General features: G+C 27.7%; 2 protein-coding genes and 1 long non-coding RNA gene across 3 annotated transcripts; all 3 read right to left on the bottom strand.

Annotated features, from left to right (window-relative positions):
* Positions 1-1,317: 1,317 nt before the first annotated feature.
* On the bottom strand, positions 1,318-2,035 carry LOC139820949 (uncharacterized). The gene is made up of 3 exons (XR_011734150.1): positions 1,868-2,035; positions 1,497-1,787; positions 1,318-1,400 (listed from the first exon to the last, which is right to left on the bottom strand). It is a non-coding gene; the product is annotated as an uncharacterized lncRNA (long non-coding RNA).
* A 5,510-nt stretch (positions 2,036-7,545) lies between these two features.
* On the bottom strand, positions 7,546-13,395 carry LOC139820269 (glutamyl aminopeptidase-like). Its single transcript, XM_071790415.1, has 11 exons — positions 12,836-13,395; positions 12,076-12,516; positions 11,576-11,759; positions 11,037-11,187; positions 10,660-10,741; positions 10,107-10,471; positions 9,712-9,986; positions 8,867-9,045; positions 8,451-8,741; positions 8,289-8,358; positions 7,546-7,674 (listed from the first exon to the last, which is right to left on the bottom strand). The coding sequence occupies exons 1-11, from the start codon at positions 13,387-13,389 to the stop codon at positions 7,546-7,548; spliced, it is 2,721 nt and encodes a 906-aa protein (XP_071646516.1). The 5' UTR covers positions 13,390-13,395.
* Positions 13,396-16,401: 3,006 nt separating this feature from the next.
* LOC139820268 (aminopeptidase N-like) lies at positions 16,402-22,601 on the bottom strand. Its single transcript, XM_071790414.1, has 12 exons — positions 22,488-22,601; positions 21,648-22,222; positions 20,883-21,323; positions 20,381-20,564; positions 19,838-19,988; positions 19,495-19,576; positions 18,924-19,300; positions 18,539-18,813; positions 17,688-17,866; positions 17,269-17,559; positions 17,100-17,169; positions 16,402-16,537 (listed from the first exon to the last, which is right to left on the bottom strand). The coding sequence occupies exons 2-12, from the start codon at positions 22,199-22,201 to the stop codon at positions 16,409-16,411; spliced, it is 2,733 nt and encodes a 910-aa protein (XP_071646515.1). The 5' UTR covers positions 22,202-22,222; positions 22,488-22,601; the 3' UTR covers positions 16,402-16,408.
* Positions 22,602-22,973: the final 372 nt, after the last annotated feature.

Raw genomic sequence — 22,973 nt, 5'->3', positions numbered from 1 at the left:
AACTAATTTCCTCCTTTCTTCTTGTTTCTTTTCAAACGTGATTTAATATGTCACGTACTCATTTATAGGCACATAATGTACAGTCGGGCTTATTAATGCCTGGACACCGAAAATTGGATGCGCTTCGGAAACTCACTCTTCGTCTCTTTCTCTAAGGGGGACAGTTAGAAAGAGACAAAGAGTGAGTTCCCGAAACGCATCGAATTTTTGGTGTCCAGGCATTAATGAGCGCGACTGTACCTGTGTCTCTTGATTTGAGCGGTATGATCGACGTATGAAAACATATTTATCTACTGTTAGCGCATGAATATTTCATTATAAATATAAAATCATAGTTTATTATTGTTATTAATTATTATTTGTATGGCCTTATATAAATGCCATACTATGTATCTATGTTTCACAAATCAAAGTTTTTAAATCAATATATATATGATCGTGCGATCGCCAATGGGATATTATTAAATGCTGATAGTGAAGAAAGATTACAAATAAGAAATGCATATTTGAAAGTAAGAAATAAAATAAGAAATAAAATAAGAAGTAAAACATAAAAATTTATTTGTACAACAATAAAATATATAATATTATATATAGATAAATACATAATATTTTTAAATATTAATTTACTCCGTTATTAAAAATTTTTTGAAATAATCAACGTGTTTATTGATTTCTGATAATCGTATATTTGCCTTTCCGATAACATACTTAAACCCTTTAGTAATTAAAGTTTTCTGTGCATAGTAAAGGACCTAAAACATATTATATCAACATTTATTATTACTGGATTATTTTTATTGAATATAAGAGACACTATTTTAGATATTGTTATATTCATCTAGAAGATGAAAAAAGAAGAAGCGAAATATCTAAAAAAAATCGTGAGTCGAAGACGAATCAAAGAACTTTTCCACAATACATAAAAAACGGCGAGAATTACGAAATAGTGTGAGAAGAAAAAATTTGGAAAATATTTCTTTATGGAGGATCGAAGAAGAGAAAATAAATAGCGATCGAAGAAATAGGAAAGACTGAAATTGTGCATGGAAAATAGAATTGAGAGAAATCTTATGAAGTGAGAAAAAAATGAGAAAAAAATGCAGAGGGACATCAAAAAAGAAAATAGAAAAAAATATCAAGAAAACTTGAAGAGGGAGAGATAAAGCAGTAACACAAAAAGCAAGATTGAAGAAGGATACCGTGGAAAAGTAATGTAAAGAAAACTGTCTGTATATATATATATGTGTCTATAATACTATGTTACAATAATATTTTGCTTTTGCACAATCAGATAACGTATAACTTTATACACGTAGATAAAATTTACCTTAACAATTTGAATTCTAGAATATACATGATTTATAATATCTATCAACGCTACAATCGTCTCAATCTCTCTGCAAAAACGTAATGCCAGATATAATCACAATTAATAGATATAAAAAACTTTTATTATTTTAAACAATATACGTTTGTGAAAAGAATATTCTTACCTAGGTACAACATTATCAAAATTGTCTATAATATGATGGAGCACTAAGTCATTTCTCGCATGTCGTGCAATAATAGAATGAAAGACTGTGATACGGTGTTGTGCTTCAGTAAAGTGTCCCGATTTCAATAAATCGAGATAACCAATAATGATGGTATGATTTTTAGTGCACGCTAAATATTCTAAAAGATTATTATCTAATACTTCTGTCTTAAACACTTTGTTCCAAAAAATATCGTTTGCTGACATCAGTCCGTTACAGTATGTCCATTTCTTCCACCCCGGCAAAATTCTACAATATTTAGTAAAAGGACAAAAATTTGTTATATTACGCTCTTATCATCTTAATTATATATATTTAAATATCCGTACGGTCTATCCTTATGCATCCTTAATTCACGAATGGCAACATTCGCACACTGCCGAGAATTTAGAATGCATGCCCATTTTGCGACTTCTTGTCTTAAACATTTAATAAAATCATCATCCTTCGACATGTCCCCAATAATGAATGAATATCCTATTTTTCCCAGAACAAAATTTAAGACTGTTCGGAAGTGTTCCTAGAAATTAATAAATAACATACATTAAAAAAAAAATTATATTTTCTTTTGACTGAAAATTGTGAATTTAATTATCGAGTTGTGATAATATTTTTCTCGGGAGAAGGAGAAGGGAGGTACAATATAGAATATAGAAATAAATATATATATATTTATTTAAAAAATCTTTATAGTTCAATTCTTTATTTTTTAATATTACAATCATTTAAAGCACGTTACTCTAATTCATTGATCTTTCTCTCATTAAGAGCCTTATATTAGTTTTCAGAGATTTTGGTCTTGTAATATGGTTTTATAAAATTAACATTTTAAAACTAATTATTACATATAATCTGTTAAAAGATAAAAATTTCTTGTATATGTACAATTTTTTCTATTTGTAAGAATATTTTATGAGTTTTATTTTATGAATACTTTCTATAAAGTAGGGATCAAATAGAGAGAAAAGTATATACAACTGTAAAAGTTCACTTTCTGAATTTATAATCAAATATAGTATTTTAGATATAGTATCAGCTTTAAAAATTTTGTTATATACTAGTCGAGTAATACTTATAATAATAATATGGCATAAGAAAAAGATAGTATTATAAAATAATTTTTAAAATACTAAACATATACTCAATACAGCAAATATGATAACACATATCGGTTATTTATATTCTATATTTATTTTAAAGGATGTAATTGGTCTTAAAAAATGCGTGTTTTATTTTAGTAAAGTTTTTAAATATATAAATCTATATTTACCTGAACTTCTGTACTTTCTGGAAATAGAAAGAAGCCTGATATCTCTTCTATAATTTTTAACATAGGATACCACGCTACATAATTTGTTTCACGTGATAGATAGTGCGTGAGATTTTTGAAGAAACGGAAGTCGAGTTTATTCTTTAATAGGAAATAATATGCGTCATCGATAATCTGAGCACAATTAAGTACATGTATATTGATATATTCCGTTGAATTTAGATATTCTTTAAGTTTTTTCCAATTATCTTTGTCATAATTTACACGATAATATCCTGTCGAATACAATAAATAAATTTCATGATTAATTATGCAGAAAATTATATAAAATGGATATAGAAACACAATAAATTTATTGATTTATATTAACCAGCTTGTTGTACGTTGACGATAATCCAGTCATTTTTCTTAATATCAGTTAAATGTAAAATTGGCATCTGCGGAGTCAGCCATTTTTCCTTAGTAATATTAAGTGCATTCTGTGTAGTATAAGTCACTCGAACATACAAGTCTTTCGGATATGATTTATCAAGATATTCTTGCAATGTTATTTCGACATTGTCTCCAGAAGATTCTCGGGTCATCTGCAGTAGGGGATAGCGATTTCGCGTTGTCCATTCATTCATTTTCATTGTTAAATTAATATCTGATTTATACAACTCTACTTTTTGAAGAGCATCGAAGAATATGTCAGTTGTAGTAATATAAATATCGTCGGATATAAATTGGCTAAATTTGTAAAGTTTAATATTAAAGGTTAACAAGGACATTGCATTAGAAGACATAAAATTACGATTCATTTTATCCGTATATTAATTTTATAACAGATATTTATTATTACATTTGTTCATGTATTCAGTACATAATTATTATATTATAGTTATTTTATTACTTACTACGTGGTTAAATATTTATTAAGACCTTGGAGAAATGTATGTTCGGATACCATTTGTGACAATGAACGTATAAAAACGGGTGCTACAACAATTAATATCATAGAAATGTGATTAAACAGGTGTAAAATAATTCAATTTTTAATTTTAATATATTCGACATTATAACTAATTTTAAAGAGAAAATGAGTTTAAAATTTTAATTAGGCCTACGTATTGTTTTCTTAGTAAAAATTATGTCTTAGCAATATTATAACCGATAAATAGATTAGGTATAGACAAAGCAGTAAATCTTCTATATGGTTTTATGATCTATAATCTATACACTTAGATATTTTTTATGGATAATAACTTAGCGACACTTACTCTTACCTTTAATGTAATAAGTAAAAGAAAAAAGAGAATTTATATCAGACGGTGAATTAACAGGTTCTATTATAAGAGGCATATCGTAGTAATCATTCAAACGGAGAGACTCATGTTGAAATTGTACTGCGAGTAAATCCATCAGATGGAAATTTATAAACTAGTGACAAAAATTTTAATTTGATCAAATAATTATTCAATAAGAATATATAGTAATATATTGTTTGCTATAATGCAAAATAAAGCTCTTTACTTTTATAACAATAATAGATTAAATGTATAGTAACATTTTCTAAAATGACATATATTTTAACGAAAATTAGTCATATACTTTTTAATAAGTTTTTATTTTACTTTTAGGAGGTGTGTGTAATTTCACACTTAGGACCGGTTGTTCCAACCTATTGGTAAGCTACCTGATAGTTAAATCACATGTCTATCTTTGTCCAATGTAAAGGATAAACAAAGACATACATATGATTTAACTATTAGGTAGTTTACCAACAGGCTGGAACAACCAGCCCTTAATATTTATTTACATTTTAGATCTCATAAAATTTTGAAAATTTTTTATTTAAATTTAAACTAATATCTAACGGTTTTAAAGAATAAAAATAGTTTATAGAATTTCATAAACTTTCTAACAATATTAACATTTTTTTAAATTGCGTATTAGTGACATAAAAAGTTTAAAGGAAAACAACCTCTTTTACGATTTTCATTGATAACAACGTAGCAATGCCTTCGTTTAACCACAGATAATTCCACCAAGTTTGGCCAACCAGGTTGCTAAAGTATTGATGTACCATTTTACGCGCTACTATGCGTGCTACTTCAAATTTCCACGCAATGGTATCTAAACTTTTATTGTAAATAACTGCTTCCTCCCTAAAAAATAATATAATAATAAAATATTTTGATCAAAAGTCTCCCTCTAATTGTAAGAGCCGAGTGTAATCTTGGTCCGATATGAAATTCGTAATACCAATATTTATGATGTTCGATGTAAGTGATATGCTGTAAATATGCATTGTTCTGCGTTCTATTTAATTTTTAAATTCTAGGAAATTTACTACAAGGAAAATTTCTGCCATTACAGATTAAAATTTCTTTTTAATTATATGTAAGCAATACCTATAAAGAACGAGTCCCCAACTTTCCAGGCCTTCATCTCGAAAACCCGGGATTACAACATGATCTACTTTCGGTGGAAACTGTCCGTCGTGAAACAAGCGTTTCAAATACAATGTGACATTTTCAGCAACTTTCTGTGCAAATTCTGTTTGCGGTCCCACGAGATCTCTGCACCACACATTTTCAGAAATGCTGTCGAGATCCGACAATACAACCGCTACGTGATAAGGGGATATGTTATCCGTTTTCCTGAAACGTGTCCAAACCATCCCATTTTTGTCTGTAGACACGTAGTTAATCGGCGAATTCGATAAAGCTGTGTAATTTTTATGATGCTTTATGGAAATAGTAAATTTGGTCCTGAGATCCGGCTCGTCCCAGCATGGAAATATTTGTCGGGCCGCAATTCCTCGGAAATTGGCTGCCGCGATAATCCACCTATTGCATTTTAACAGTATATATATACAGTATATGTATATCTTAGATTTTCCATCATTGCCGGCATATAAGAATAATGTAGCATCTTTTCATTATCTTAAATTATTAATATACTCTGCAATCTTTATTACATAATGCAGAGCAATATATTTTGTGTTATGTAGTATTTATGTGACAAAATGTTTATAATATTTAGATTCTTATCCGAATTATTTAAAATATAAGCCAATTAAGGATACAAAAAATAATTATGTTATAATTTATATGTAACAAATGGATTTATTTCTATTGAATTTTTACTACTCACGTTTTTTCTCCTCTACTGTTTATATAAAATGTTTTGACAAAGCCTCCTGTGTTATCAGTTATACTACCGACAAATTTCATGTTTAGGCGGTAAGTATAATAAGAATTACGCCGCAAACCTGTCTCAAAATAAAGTTCGACAACTTGCGATTTTTGATCGTATATGTGAGTCCTCGGTACATAAGTCACATTGTTAAAAACAATTTCCGTCGCCGTTTGATCTATTTCCAGGTTTACTGCATGCAGGCATATCCTTCTTAGTTTACCTATACTTTTAAAAGACATAGTAGATTCACCATAGAAGATAAAATTGCCTCTTGCTCGTTGCTCATCAATATATGATTTAAATTTCTTATTAATAGTTGTATTTTTATAGTCATCTTCATTGATGTATGGTGTTAATTCGACGTTATAGCCTATTAGTTTTATTGGCTGCACATGTTTAAGACAATATACTTCAGTCGGTGAATAAGTGCCGGCAGCACTCTTTACAGAGATGAATATTAGAATAACGTCTAACAATAACGTTAAATATTCCATGTCGATTCTTGTTTTAGATACCTGTAACAACCTTTTCAGAGAGAAGGTAAAAAGTACAAACACAAAGTTCATTAAAGATATTCCGTTATTGTGACATTTATACAAAGGTCATAGAAAACAATATAATTTCGATCATAGCAATTTATTAAATATACCATCTATTTGAAAAAAAAAACTAATAACTTTCCTTTAAAAAACTACATATATTTCTTATCTCTTATCTTGGAATTATATCGGGGAATTGTGATTAAGGTATAATTTTTGATAGTAATATTAATTAACGGTTGATAAATTACCATTGTTAGGAGCAGAAGTATGTTCTTGCAATCCACAACCTTACATGTCGAGAGTTCGCCGAATACTAACGACAATATTAATAGCTCATAATAAATACGTGGAATCTTGAAATAATTCTGTAAGGTCGTACGTAACAATAATAATAACACAACTATAAGGCTGTAAATATTTTAATTAATAGGCTAAATAAAATAATAAAGAATAAATAAAATAATGATCAAAATAATACAGCTTTTATATTTAAAATAATTTTTCTAAAAAAGTATGCTTAACTTTTTTATAAAAAACTATTTCCTCGTAAAATATGTATTATCTGTTGTTATTTATCAAATTTTATAATTTCTATGTATCTACATGTATGTGTGTATTTATGTCTTTTATAAATTAATAACCGTATTATAAACTCATTTTTTTGTCTCTATTTCCTTTTGAATATGATTTAAGCGATTAAGGGCGTGAGTAATGAAATAAGAAAGTGAATTGTCTGACAAAATAGTAGTAATAACTAATAATAATTGTTTTTATTCTCTAAAATTTCTAACCTATTATATTAATAGATATATTATCATATGAGAGGGCGTCGACGGGATATTATTAAGGACCGATAGTGAAAGAAAATTACTAATAAGAAATGCACAATTGAAAATAAGACTGAAAGAAAAACATTAAAATTTATTCATGTAATAATAACATATACATATTTTATTATATTATATTTATGATATTATATATAGATAAACACATAATACTTTTAAACATTTAATCATTCAGTTTTTAACAAGTCGATAGTTTTTGAAGTAGCTAACGTGATTTCTGACGATCGTATATTTATCTTTCGAATAACATACGAAAATATTTTATTAGAGACATGATTTTGTGCGCAGTTATAAATCTGAAACAGATTATATCAACATTAATTACTGCTACTTATATTTATTGAATATAAGAGACAATTTATTGATATTGTAATATTCATTTAGAAGGCGGAATATTGTAATATTCATCCAGAACCAGCCGAAGAAAAGAGATTGAAGAAAATTTTAGAAAACCAACCAAAAAAATTTGTTCACAATATAGAAAAAGATATGATAAAATAGTAAGAAGAATAAATAATCAAGGAAGAAATTTCGTAAGCATTTTGAAACGTGGAGAATTTTTATGGAGAATCGAAGAAGAAAAAACAACAGCGATAAAAAAATAAAAAAGAATAAAATTGATAAAAATGGAATAGGAATTAAGAGGAATCATATCAAAGTATGAAGAGAGAGGAAGAAGAAAAACACGCAGAGAAAAACATAAAATAAGAAAATAGGAAATGTATTAAGAGGGACTGAGGAAAAAGAGATAAAGTAATAATTCAAGAAGGAAGACTGAACAAAGATACTGTATAAAAGACATAAAAAAGAATTGGAACTTAATTCTACATGTGTCTACAATATAATAATATTTTTTTTTCAACACAATCAAGAAATGTGTGTTATATATATTTATATTCAGAAAATTTACCTGGTCAAGTTGATCTTCAGAATACAGATGATTAATAATATCTATTAACGCTACAATCGTCTTAATCTCCCTGCAAAAAAAATTACAGATATAATTACAATTAATACATAACAAACTTTTACAATTTTAAACAATATGTGTTTATGTAAAGAATGTTCTTACCTAGGTACTACATTTGAAAAATTGTTTATAATATGATCGAGCACTAAGTCATTTCTCGCATGTCGTGCAATAATAGAATGGAAAGCTGTGATACGATGTTGTGCTTTAATAAAACGTCCCGATTTCAATAAATCGAGATAACGGATGATGACGGTATGATTTTTAGTGCACGCTAAAAATCGTAAAAGGTTATTATCTAATACTTCTGAATTAAGCACTTCATTCCATGAAATATCGTCCGCTGACATCAGTCCTTTACAGTATGTCCATTCCTTCCAAACCGGCGAAAGTCTAGAATATTTAGTGGAAAGATAAAAATGTGTTACTTCCTGACAGTTACTTTTTTATTATTTTATATTTTGATAATTTTTCTTGAGCATTAGATAAACCGCAATTGTAAAAAGTATTATCCGTACGGCTTCGTGTGACGTGCTGTTAATTTCAAATCGGCACTGGCTGTACACTCCAAAGAATTCAGATTGCATGCCCATTTTGCGGCTTCTTGTCTTAGGCATTCAGTTAAAACATCCTCTTTTACGTTGTCTGTGTATCCTATCTTTTTCAGAACAGATTCCAAGATTTTTTGAAAGTGTTCCTAAGAACATTGTAACAAGAGGCATAGTATATGAGCACATATACATATATATACGTTTAGAAAATTTTATTATATTTTAATTATTTATATTTCTTCACATTTTAATAGCTAAAATACGTTTTCTTCTAATACTTTCATTTTTTCTCATATATAAAATGTCAATTTTCAAAAATTTGATTGCTATATACATATACCTACATATACTGTTGAGATAAATTACTTTTTTGCATAAAATGCTTTTTATTTTTAGGAAAGTGTTAACTTTTAAGTCGCGATCTATACCTATTAAAGAAGAATATTGACGTAACTGTGAAAGATTACTTTTTGAATTTAAGATCAGATATGACAGCATGTATACCATCAGCTTGAGAAATTCTATAATATATTAGTAAATTAATATTTGTAATAATAATATGGCTTAAGATATATATGTACATATATAGATATAGAACTAAAATTATTATCCATAGAGGAAATATAATCATATACCGTTTTTAACTACATCTAATTTAAATAAAATAACTGTTATAAAAACACGAAATTACAACTTTTTAGTTATGTATTTTATTTACGTGAATTTTTTTTTTTTTTTTAATAAGTCCGATATTTTATACAAAACGATCAGATAATTAATATTTTTCATTGACAAGATCTATGACTATTTACCTTGATTTCCGTACTTTCTGGAAATGGGAAAAAGACCGATAGCTCTTCCATAATTTTAAACATTGGATACCACGCTACATAATTTGTTTCACATGATAGATAGTACGTGAGACTTTTGAAGAAATGGACGTCAAGTTGGTAATTTAATAGAAAATAATAGGCATCATCGATGATTTGAGCACGATTGAGTACATGAATATTATGATATTTCTCTGAATTTAGATATTTCATAAGTTTTTCCCAGTTATAATAGTCGTAATTAACACGATAGTATCCTGTCGTATACAATGAATAAATTTCATTAACTATTTGATTAACTATGCAGAAAAACATATAAAATCTTACACATGTGTAATAGATATAGAAGCATAACAAATTTATTAATTTATATTTACCAGCTTGTCGTACGTTGACAATGATCCAGTCGTTTTTATTAATATCAGTTAGGTGAAAATGTGGATTGTGCGGACTCAGCCATTTTCCATCTTCATCACGGCTCTGTGTAGTATAAGTCACATATGTCCACAAGTATTGCCCATATGTTTCATTAACATAGTCTTGCGATAATTTTATTTTGATCATGTTTCCTGAAGATTCTCGCGTCACCTCCAGTACGGGATAGCGCTTTTGTTTCGGCCATTCACTCAATTTCTTTTTTAAATTGGCATATTTTATATGGTTATAAGGTAGTAGAGTTGCTTGTAGAAGATCAAAGAATTTGTCAGCTGTGTTAGTCGAAATATCGATGGATCTAAGCTGGCTAAATTTATAAAGATAAATTTGTAACATTTAAGATTATAACAGAGAGATTGTATTAAAAAATATAAAATCACGTATTATATATATTATGTTAATAATTTATGTAACCTTTAATTATAATGGATACTTAAATTATTATGTCTGATTATGTATTCTGTACATAATTACTATATTATAGTTATTACTTACTATTTGTTTAAATAATCATCGAGACCTATTTCAAATGTACTTGGAGATACCGTTTGTTCCAATACACGTATAAATGCTGGTGCTGTAACAATTAATATTATCAAGCTATAAAATATAATTAAGCATGTTTAAAATAACTTAAATATAATTCTAATAAAACTCTCTAAAGACACAATAATTTTGTAGAAAAGGATGAGTTTTAAGTTTCAATTATGTGTATGTATTTTCCTTTCACTAAAAAATATGTCTTCTCAAACTAATAGACAAATAGATGATGGAAAAATTTCTTCACAATTATTATTTTATATGTTTCTATGACATTTATATTTAAACATTTTTTTCTATACACCATTATAACTATATTTATTTATTCTTACCTTTAACGTAATAAGTAAAAGAAAAAAGAGAATTTATGTCAGAGGGTCTAATGACATCTGATACAAGAGGCATATCGTAATAATCATTCAAACGGAGAGACTCATATTGAAATTGTACTGCGAATAAATCCATGAGGTGAGAATGTACATACTAGCGACAAAAATTTTGATACTATTAAAAAATTACTTATAGTAAGAGAACATTTTACTATTTCTAGTTATTGTATAATTTAACATTATAATGACCTGTCTTAAAACGACATGCAATTTAATAGAAACTAGTTAGCATTTGAAAATTTTAAAACAAATTCTTGAATTCTAGCTAAAACATTTCAAATTTAAAATAGATGTTTATTTTCAAATTCAATATAGGTACCTTTATATTTTAGTCACATGAAAATATGATAAAATTCCAACAATCAATATTTAATTGTTTTAAGATGTAAAGTAATTGATGAAAGCAAAAAAACTTTTTATGTATTATCAACCAGGTTTTCTTTTACATGCATAGTGGCAGAAAAAGTTTATAAAGAAACAACCTTTTTGACGATCTTTGTTGCCAAGAACGAAGCAATACCTTCGTTTAACCACATATAAGACCACCAAGATTGCCCGATTAGATTGCAAAAGAATTGATGTACTATTTTACGCGCTACCTTGCGTGCTACTTCAAATTTCCACGCAATGGAATCTAATTTTTTATCATACATAACGTCTGTTTCTCTAAAAAATAATAAAATAATCCAATAAAAAAATCTTCTTTTAAGCATTAATCGTGGTCGATGTAAAAATGATAATATCAATAATTTCGATGAATGATGTAAATGATATATGCTGTAAATGTGCATTGCTCATTAAATCAGTAAATGCATAACGTATCACACAATGTTTATCTGTTGCTATTTATATAATAAGATCAATCGGAATACAAAAATGTGTGTATTGCAAATCGTGAAATTTTAGAAAATTTATTGGTAAGAAATCGTCTTTTTAATAAAGATTAAAATTTCTTTTAAATTATATGTATTTTTAGCAATACCTATAAAGAACGAGTCCCCAACTTTCCAGGCCTTCGTCTCGGAAACCCGGGACTACAATATGATTTACTTTCGATGGAAATTGTGGTTCGAAAAACTTGTCTTTTAAATACAATGTGGCATTTTCAGCAACTTTCCGTGCGAATTCTAATTGCGGTCTCACGTTTTGTCTGCACCACGTGTTTGTTCTCGGGTCAAAATCGAATTCGGACAATACAACTGCTACTTGATAAAGGGATATGTTATACGTTGTTTTGAAACGTGTCATGGACATGACGTTGTTATATTTATAAATATGGTCAATCGGTGAATTCGATATAGGTATAAGATTATGATTATGCTTCATTGAAATGGTAAAGTTGGTCTTGATATCCGGCTCGTCCCAGCATGGAAATATTTCTCGGGCCCCAGCCCCATGGAAATCGGCTGCTGCGATAAACCACCTATAACAATTTAACAATATATCTTCTCAATCGTTGCTGGCATATAAGTGTTGGGTTAGAGAATGTTTAAATGTGGCTAGTAAGAGACAAATCGAGAATATCATCTAGCGTTTTTTTCATTACGCTGTATTATTATTTTCTATGGTCCTTAATGTATCATAAAATATATTATATAAAAGTTAATATTAGCACATATATATTTAGCTTATTATCCGCATTATCTAAAGTATGCGTACATTTAATATAAGTGGAATAATTCGCATTTTGTTATAATTTTTATCTAACAAATGTATATATCTATTGGATTTTTACTACTCACTTTTCTTCTCCTTTATTGTTTATGTAAGATATTTTAAAAAAGCTTCCTGTATTATCAGTTATTCTACCGACAAATTTCATGATTAGGCGATAATTATAAAAGTTATACGGGATGGTATCATCAACATGAAGGATGACAGTTTGTGTTTTTTTATCGTATTCATGCATCCTCGGTTTATAGATCGTACTTATACCATCACTAGAAGAATAAGTAATTTCTGTGGCCGCTTCATCTATTATCAGGTTTTGTATATGCAGATGTATTCTATTTACGTCTTTACTTTTAAGACGGAAAAACATAGTTGATTGACCTTGGAAGATGAAATTGCCTTTTGCTCGTTGCTCGTCGAAATATGATTTAAATTTGTTATAAATATCTATGTTCTTATAATCATCCTCGTTGATGTATGTTATTAATTCGATATCATATCGTATTAATTCAATTGACTTCCTATCTATACGATAATTTCCTTCATTTATCGAGACTTTGCCGGTAACAGTCTTTACAGCAACAAATATAAGATTAATAACTAACAATAATTTTAGTAATTCCATGTTAATTACCGTTTCAGGTATCTGTAACAAAGTTTCTTTGTGAGAAAAAAAGGACAAAGTACAGTAAAAGGCTTCCACTATTGTCGTTTATGTATGAAAAACACTTTTACCATTTTATTTGGTAAAAAGTAAAATTTTATTGCAAAATGCATTCATTTTTAAAGAATAGCAAAATAAGAAAATATAGTACTGTATTCGCAATTTTAATTATTAAAAATATGTTTTATTGTACATTTGTCTTTGAACGGAACTATGTACAGAACTACAGATGTTTCTTGTCTCTCACCTTGTATATTGGAATTATTATTAAGTTATAATTGTTGATAGCAATTAATTTACGGATGCTACCGCTGTTAGTGTTGGAAGTAGATTCTTGCAATCACATTCGTACATATCGAGAAGTCTCCGAATACTAACGACAGTATCAACAGCTCGTAATAAATATGTGGGATCGTGAAAACAAACTGTAAGGTCGTATGTAACAGTAATAATAACATAACTGTCGTAGAGCTAAGTTAATAGTAGAAGCTCTTGCTAACTTGCATTGGTCTATTCATTCTCTATTTATATCTTTCAGATACAAGCTCATTTCTGTTTTATTTAAAAAAAGATGTATTTTGAAAAGTACATTTATAAATTTATTCTTCAAAAACTATTAACTAAGAAGTGATGTCGTCTTATATATCTAAACTTTTTCTGAGACAAATGGACAAATTTTAATAGGACTTCTAGATATATTGTCATAAGGGTCATAAGTTGTTAGGATATTATAAAGCACTGATAGTGAAAGAAAATTATTAATAAAAATTGCATAATTGAAAATAAGACTAGAAATAAAAGATAAAAATGTATTCATGTAACAATAAAATATACATATTTTATTATATTATATTGATGATATATTATATATAGATAAATACATAATATATCTAAACATTGATTTATTACGTTTTCAAAAATTTCTTGAAATAGGTTACGTGTTTAGCAATTTCTGACGATCGTACATTTATCTTTTGGATAATATGTGAAAACATTTTATTCAAGAAATTATTTTGTGCGTAGTCATAAACCTGAAACAGATTATGTCAACAGTCATTATTACTACATTATTTTTGTTGAATATGAAAGACAATTCATCGATATTGTAATATTTATTCAGACGATGGAAAAACAGTCGAAGAAGGGAGATGGAAGAAAATTGTGAAAAACGAACTAAGAAGAATTTGTTCACAGTATAGAAAAAGACACGACAAAATAGTGAGAAGAATATAAATGATCGAAGAAGAAATTTCGTAAGTATTTCTGAAAGTATTTCTTTTTCTCCAATCGAAAAAGAAGAAATAATATAGCGATCCAAAAAAGAATAAGAAAAAATAAAATTGAAAAACGTGGAAGAGAAATTAAGAGGAATCATATCGAGAAGTACGAACAGAGAGGAAGAAGAAAAAAGGACAGAGGAAATATCAAAGAACAAAATAGGAAGATGTGTTAAGAAAGATTGAGGGGAAAGGAGATAAAGCAATAATACAAGAAGAAAGTTTGAAAAAGAAAACTGTGGAAAAGGAATCTAAAGGAATTGGAATCTAATTCTTCATTTGTCTCTCTGCAACAATATCTTTTCAACACAATCAAGAAATGTGTTATATATATTTATATTCATTAAACTTTACCTTGTCAAGTTGATCTTTAGAATACAGATGATTAATAATTTATGTTTAATAATAAATTTATGTTTAAAATTTTCAAAGTTTTTAAATCAATATATATATGATCGTGCGATCGCTGATGGGATATTATTAAATGCTGATAGTGAAGGAAGATCACAAATAAAAAATGCATATTTGAAAATAAGAAATAGAAGTAAAACATAAAAATTTATTTTTACAACAATAAAATATATAATATTATATATAGATAAATACATAATATTTTTAAACATTAATTTGCTTTGTTGTTAAAAATTTTTTGAAATAGTCAACGTGTTTATTGATTTCTGATAATCGTATATTTGCCTTTCCGATAACATACTTAAACCCTTTAGTATATAAAGTTCTTTGTGCATCGTAAAGGACCTAAAACAGATTATGTCAACATTTATTATTACTGCATTATTTTTATTAAATATAAGAGACAATATTTTAGATATTGTAATATTCATCTAGAAGACGAAAAGAAGAAGAGAGATAAAAAAAATCGTAAATCGAAGACGAACCAAAGAACTTTTTCACAATACATAAAAAACGGCGAGAATCACGAAATAGTGTCAGAAGAAGAAATTTGGAAAATATTTCTTTATGGAGGATCGGAGAAGAGAAAATAAATAGCGATCGAAAAAATAGAAAAGACTGAAATTGTGGAAAAAGAATTGAGAGAAATCTTATGAAGAGAGAAAAAAATAAGAAAAAAATGCAGAGGGACATCAAAAAAGAAAATAGAAAAAAATATCAAGAAAACTTGAAAAGAGAGAAATAAAGCAGTAATACAAAAAGCAAGATTGAAGAAGGATACCGTGGAAAAGTAATCTAAAGAAAACTGTCTGTATATATATATATATATATATATATATATATATCTGTGTGTTTATAATATTATGCCACAATAATATCTTGCTTTTGCCCAATCAGATAACATATAACTTTATACACGTAGATAAAATTTACCTTAACAATTTGAATTCTAGAATACACATGATTTATAATATCTATCAACGCTACAATCGTCTCAATCTCTAATTAATGAGCTAAATAAAATAATGACGCATTTGAATAAAATATATTACAGTTGTTATATTCAAGATAATTTTTCCGAAAAAATATGCGTCCGATTAGCAAGTTTTAATAGCTATATATTGCGCGATCGTGGAGATATTATTAAAGACCGATAGTAAAGAAAAATTACTAATATGAAATGTATAATTGAAAATAAGAATAAAATAAGACATAAAAATATATTTATATAATAATAGAATACATGATATTACATATATGTAGATAAGTACATAATATTCTTAAATATTAATTCACTCCGTTTTTAAAAAGCTCTTGAAATAGCCAACGTGTTTAGTGATTTGTGACGATCGTCTATTTATCTTTAGGATAAGTCGTGAAAACATTTTGTCAGAGAAATTCTTTCCTACGTAGTTATAAACCTGAAACAGATTATGTCAACAGTCATTATTAATGCATTATTCTTGTTGAATATGAAAGACAATATTCATCGATATTTTAATATTTATTTAGACTATGGAAAAACAAAGGAGAATTTGTTCATAGTATAGAAAAAGACACGACAAAATAATGAGAAAAATAAATGATTGAAGAAGAAATTTTATAAGTATTTCTGAAAGTATTTCTTTCTCGAATCGAAGAAAAAGAAATAATATAGCGATCAAAAAGAGAATAAGAAAGAACAGAATAGAAAATCGTGGAAAAGGAATTAAGAGGAATCATATCGAAGTATGAAGAGAAAGTAAAAAGAAAAACACTCAGAGAAATACATCAAATAAGAAAATCGGAAATGTATTAAGAGGGACTGAGGAAAAAGAGATAGAGTAATAATTCAAGAAGGAAGATGAACAAAAATACTGTGGAAAAGGAATCTACAAAAGGAATGTAGAAGAATTGGAATCTAATTCTACATTTGTCTGCAATAATATCTTTTCAACACAATCAAGAAATGTATTATATATATTTATATTTCTTAAACTTTACCTTGTCAAGTTGATCTTTAGAATACTGATGATTAATAATATCTGTTAACGCTAAAATCTTTTTAATTTCCCTGTAGAAACAAAATTCCAAATATAATTACAATTAATACATATAACAAACTTTTACAATTTTAAACAATATGTGTTTTTTGTGTAAAGAATATTCTTACTTAGGTACAACATTTGCAAAATTGTCTAGAATATAAGTGAGCACTAATTCATTTCTCGCATGTCGTGCAATAATGGAATGGAAAACTGTGATACGATATTGTGCTTTAGTAAAACGTTCCGATTTTAATAAATCGAGATAACCGATGATGACGGTATGATTTTTAGTGCACGCTAAAAATCGTAAAAGGTTATTATCTAATACTCCTGAATGCAACACTTTATTCCATGAACTATTGCTCGCTGACATCAGTCCTTTACAGTATGTCCATTCCTTCCAAATCGGCGAAAGTCTGGAATATTTAGTAAAAGAATAAAAATTTGTTATTAGTTACGTTTTACGTCTTATCATTTCATACTTTGACAATTTTTTATCGAGCATGACTAGATAAACCGTAATTATGAAAAGTATTATTCGTACCGCTTTTTGTGAAGTGATGTTAATTTCAGAATGGCACCATTAGTACACTCCGATGAATGCAAGTTGCATGCCCATTTTGCGGCTTCTTGTCTTAAACATTCAGTAAAAACATCCTCTTTTACTTTGTTTGTATATCCTATCTTTCTCAGAACAGATTCCGAGATCCACTGAAAATGTTTCTAAAAACAAATTAATAACAAAAATTTTACATTAATTTTTTTGTTATTGTAATAAGACGGATTATGTATAAGCAGACAGGCACGTTTAGATAATCTTATTATATATCAAGTATTAGTATTTATATTTTTCAAGTTAAAATACGTTTCTTTTAATTCTTTCATGTTTTTCATATAAAATATTAGTTTTCAAAAATGTAGTTATTACATATACTCTGTTGAGATAAATTACTTTTAAATAAAAAATTATTTCTATTTTTAGAAAATTGTTACAAACTTTTAAGTCGCGATCTATATCTGTTAAAGAGAAATATTGAGATGTAACTGTAAAATATTACTTTTTCAATTTAAGATCAGATATGACAGCATATACATTTAGGTTGAGAAATTCTATAATATATTAATGAATTAATATTTATAATAATAATATGGCATAAAATATATGTATGATTATAAAATACTAAAATTATTATCCATACAGGAAATATAATCATATTCCGTTTTTTTTAAATTTTATACCAGTTAAAATAAAATACTTATTATAAAATAACTGTTATAAAAGACGTAATTAAAACTTTTTAGTTATGTATTTCATTTAAAAATAAGTCGAATATTTCATACGTAACAATTAGATAATTAATATTTCTCATTGACGAAATCTGTATCACTATCTACCTTGATTTCCGTACTTTCTGGAAATGGGAAAAAGCCTGACACCTCTTCCATAATTTTAAACATTGGATACCACACTACATAATTTGTTTCTCTTGATAAATAGTATGTGAGATCTTTAAAGAAATGGAAATCAAGTTTGTTCCTTAATAGAAAATAATATGCGTCATCGATGATCTGAGCACGATTGAGTACATGTATATTGGAATATTTCTCTGAATTTAGATATTTCATAATTTTTTCCCAATTATCCTTGTCGTAATTAACACGATAGTATCCTGTTGTACACAATGAATAACTTTCATAATTATTTAATTAACTATACAGAATTAAATCTTACATGTGTAATAGATATAGAAGCATAACAAATTTATTAATTTATATTCACCAGTTTGTCGCGAGTTGACAATAATCCAGTCGTTTTCATTAATATCAGTTAAGTAAAAATGTGGATTGTGCGGACTCAGCCATCTATTGTCTTTATAAAAATCGCTCTGTGAGTATGAGTATGTAGTATAAGTCACATATGTCCACAAGTATTGCCCATATGTTTCATTAAAATATTCGTTAGATAATTTTATTTTGATCAGATCTGAAGATTCTCGCGTCATCTCTAGTACGGGATAGCGCTTTTGTTTCGGCCATTCACTCAATTTCTTTTTTAAATTGTAATATAATATATCGTTATAAGGTAGTAGAGTTGCTTGTAGAAGATCAAAGAATTTGTCAGCTGTGTTAGTCGAAATATCGATGGATCTAAGCTGGCTAAATTTATAAAAATAAATTTGTAACATTTAAGGCTATAACAGAGAGATTGTATTAAAAAATATAAAATTACGTATTATATATGTGTATTATGTAATTAATTTATGTAACCTTTAATTATAACGGATATACTTAAATTATTATGTCTGATTATGTATTCAGTACATAATTAATATATTATAGTTATTACTTACTATTCGCTTAAATAATCATCGAGACCTATTTTAAATGTACTTTGAGATACCGTTTGTTCCAATATACGTACAAATACAGGTGCTGTAACAATTAATATTATAAAGTTAAAATAATTTAAATATAGCTCTAATAAAATTGAAGACATAATTAATTTTTTAGAAAAAGATGAGTTTTAATTATGTGTATGTATTTTTCTTTCACTAAAAAACGTGTCTTCTTAAACTAATAGACAAATAAATGATAGAAAAATTTCTTCATAATTATTCCTTCATATGTTTTTATGACATTTATATTTAAAAATATTTTGCGCACAATTATTTAATTATATTTACTTATTCTTACCTTTAACGTAATAAGTAAAAGAGAAAAGAGAATTTATGTCTTCGGGAGTAGCGACTTTTGATACAAGGGGCATGTCGTAATAATCATTCAAACGGAGAGACTCATATTGATATTGTACTGTGAATAAATCCGGGTACTGGGAATTTATATACTAACGACAAAAATTTTGTTATTATTAAAACATTACTTAATAAGAAAACATTTTACTATTTCTAGCTATTGTATAATATAAAATTATAATGACCTGTCTTAAAACGACATGCAATTTAATAAAAATTAGTTATTATTTAAAAATTTTAAAACAAATTTTTCTCAATTTTAGCTAAATCATTTCAAATTTAAAATAGTTATGTTTATTTTCAAATTTAATACATCTTTATATTTCAGTCCCTGAAAATATGATAAAAAATTCCAACTATCAATATTTAATTGTTTTAAGATGTAAAATAATTGATAAAAACAAAAAAAATTTTTATGTATTATCAACCAGCTTTTCTTTTACACGCTTATGTTAGTGGCGCAGAAAGTTTCTAAGAAAACAACCTCTTTGATGATCTTCATTGCCAGGAACGAAGCAATACCCTCGTTTAACCACATATAAGACCACCAGGATTGGCTGATTAGGTTGCCATATAATTGATGTACCATTTTACGCGCTACCATGCGAGCTACTTCAATTTTCCATGCAATGGAATCTAACTTTTCATCGTAGATAATAGCTGCTTCCCTAAAAAATAATAAAATAATCCGATCAAAATTCTTTTTCTATGTGTTGAATTTAATCGTATATATATAATGTAAAAACGATAATATCGATAACTTTGATGAATATAATGTGAATAATATGCTGTAAATATGTATTGCTCATTAAATCAGTAAATGCATGATATATCACACAACGTTTTTCTGTTGCTATTTAATAAGATCAATCAAAAATACAAAAGTGTTTTGCAAATTGTAAAATTTTAAAAAACTTGCTAGAAGCAAATCTTTATTCCAATAAAAATTAAAATTTCTTTCGAATTATATGTATTGTTAGCAATACCTATAAAGAACGAGTCCCCAACTTTCCAGGCCTTCGTCTCGGAAACCCGGGACTACGACATGATCTACTTTCGGTGGAAATTGTGGTTTGTAAAACTTGTCTTTCAAATACAATGTGACGTTTTCAGCAACTTTCCGTGCGAATTCTATGTGCGATTCCACGCTTTTCCTGCCCCATACATTCTCAGAAATAGGATAAAGATCGGACAATACAACTGCTACGTGATAAGCGGATATATTATACGTTGTGTTGAAGCGTGTCCAAACCATCCCGCTGTCATTTGTAGCCACGAAGTCTGCAATCGGTGAATTCGATAAAGCTCTGTATTTTTCATTATTCTTTATGGAAATGTTAAAATTTGTCCTGATATCCGGCTCGTCCCAGCATGGAAATATTTCTCGGGCCCCAGCCCCATGGAAATCGGCTGCTGCGATAAACCATCTATAATAACATTTTAACAATATATCTTCTCAATCATTGCTGGCATATAAGTGTTGGGTTAGAGAATGTTTAAATGTGGCTAGTAAGAGACAAATCGAGAGTATCATCTAGCGTTTTTTTTATTACGCTGCATTATTATTTTCTATGGTCCTTAATATATCATAGAAAATATTATATGAAAGTAATATTGGCACATATAATGTTTAGAGTATTATCCGCATTATCTAAAGTATGCGTAAATTTAATATAAGTGGAATAACCAACATTTTGTTATAATTTTTATCTAACAAATGTATATGTCTATATTGGATTTTTACTACTCACATTTTTTCTCTTTGATCGTTTATGTAGGGTGTCTTGAAAAAGCTTCCTGTATTATCAGTTATTCTACCGACAAATTTCATGATTAGGCGATAATTATAAATGTTATACAGGACAACGTCATCAACATAAAGGGCGACAGTTTGTGTTTTTTTATCGTATTCATGCATCCTCGGTTTAATGATCGTATTTATACCATCACTAGAAATATAAGTAATTTCTGTGGCCGCTTCATCTATTATCAGGTTTTGTATATGCAGATATATTCTGTTTACGTCTTCACTTTTAAGTCGAAAAAACATAGTTGATTGACCTTGGAAGATGAAATTGCCTTTTGCTCGTTGTTCGTCGAAATATGATTTAAGTTTGTTATAAATATCTATGTTCTTATAATCATCCTCGTTGATGTATGTTATTAATTCGATATCATATCGTATTAATTCAATTGACTTCCTATCTATACGATAATTTCCTTCATTTATCGAGACTTTGCCGGTAACAGTCTTTACAGCAACAAATATAAGATTAATAACTAACAATAATTTTAATAATTCCATGTTAATTCCCGTTTCAGGTATCTGTAACATAGTTTCTTTGTGAGAAAAAAAGGACAAAGTACAGTAAAAGGCTTCCACTATTGTCGTTTATGTATGAAAAACACTTTTACCATATTATTTGGTAAAAAGTAAAATTTTATTGCAAAATGCATTCATTTTTAAAGAATAGCAAAATAAGAAAATATAGTACTGTATTCGCAATTTTAATTATTAAAAATATGTTTTATTGTACATTTGTCTTTGAACGGAACTATGTACAGAACTACAGATGTTTATTGCCTCTCACCTTGTATATTGGAATTATTATTAAGTTATAATTGTTGATAGCAATTAATTTACGGATGCTACCGCTGTTAGTGTTGAAAGTAGATTCTTGCAATCACATTCGTACAAATCGAGAAGTCTCCGAATACTAACGACAGTAACAATAGCTCGTAATAAATATGTGGGATCGTGAAAACAAACTGTAAGGTCGTATGTAACAGTAATAATAACATAACTGTCGTAGAGCCGAGTTAATAGTAGAGGCTTTTGCTAACTTGCGTTGGTCTATACATTTTCTATTTATATCTTTCAGATACAAGCTCATTTCTGTTTTATTTAAAAAAAGATATATTTTGAAAATACATTTATAAATTTATTCTTCAAAAACTACTAACTAAGAAGTGATGTCGTCATCAACTTTTTCTGAGACAAATGGATTTTAATAGGACTTCTAGATATATTGCTATAAGGGTGTTGGTATAGGATATTATTAAGCACTGATAGTGAA

This window comes from Temnothorax longispinosus, chromosome 10 (genome assembly GCF_030848805.1).
Source record: "Temnothorax longispinosus isolate EJ_2023e chromosome 10, Tlon_JGU_v1, whole genome shotgun sequence".
In the NCBI taxonomy this organism is placed as follows: domain Eukaryota; kingdom Metazoa; phylum Arthropoda; class Insecta; order Hymenoptera; family Formicidae; genus Temnothorax; species Temnothorax longispinosus.
Note: the sequence above shows the minus strand (reverse complement) of the source record. Positions and strands in the feature narration are given on the sequence as shown.

Bases quoted from the DNA above. Each gene is read 5' to 3' on its own strand.
- LOC139820269 (XM_071790415.1), bottom strand. From the start codon at position 13,389: ATGGAATTACTAAAATTATTGTTAGTTATTAATCTTATATTTGTTGCT. The intron at 12,517-12,835 runs GTGAGTAGTAAA...AAATTGTTATAG, and splicing joins AACAATAAAGGAGAAGAAAA to GTGGTTTATCGCAGCAGCCG. The intron at 8,359-8,450 runs GTAAGAACATTC...TTTTTTTTGCAG, and splicing joins TTTTCAAATGTAGTACCTAG to GGAGATTAAGACGATTGTAG.
- LOC139820268 (XM_071790414.1), bottom strand. From the start codon at position 22,201: ATGGAATTATTAAAATTATTGTTAGTTATTAATCTTATATTTGTTGCT. The intron at 17,560-17,687 runs GTACGAATAATA...TAAATATTCCAG, and splicing joins ACATCACTTCACAAAAAGCG to ACTTTCGCCGATTTGGAAGG. The intron at 16,538-17,099 runs GTAAAGTTTAAG...AATCTGTTTCAG, and splicing joins CTAAAGATCAACTTGACAAG to GTTTATAACTACGTAGGAAA.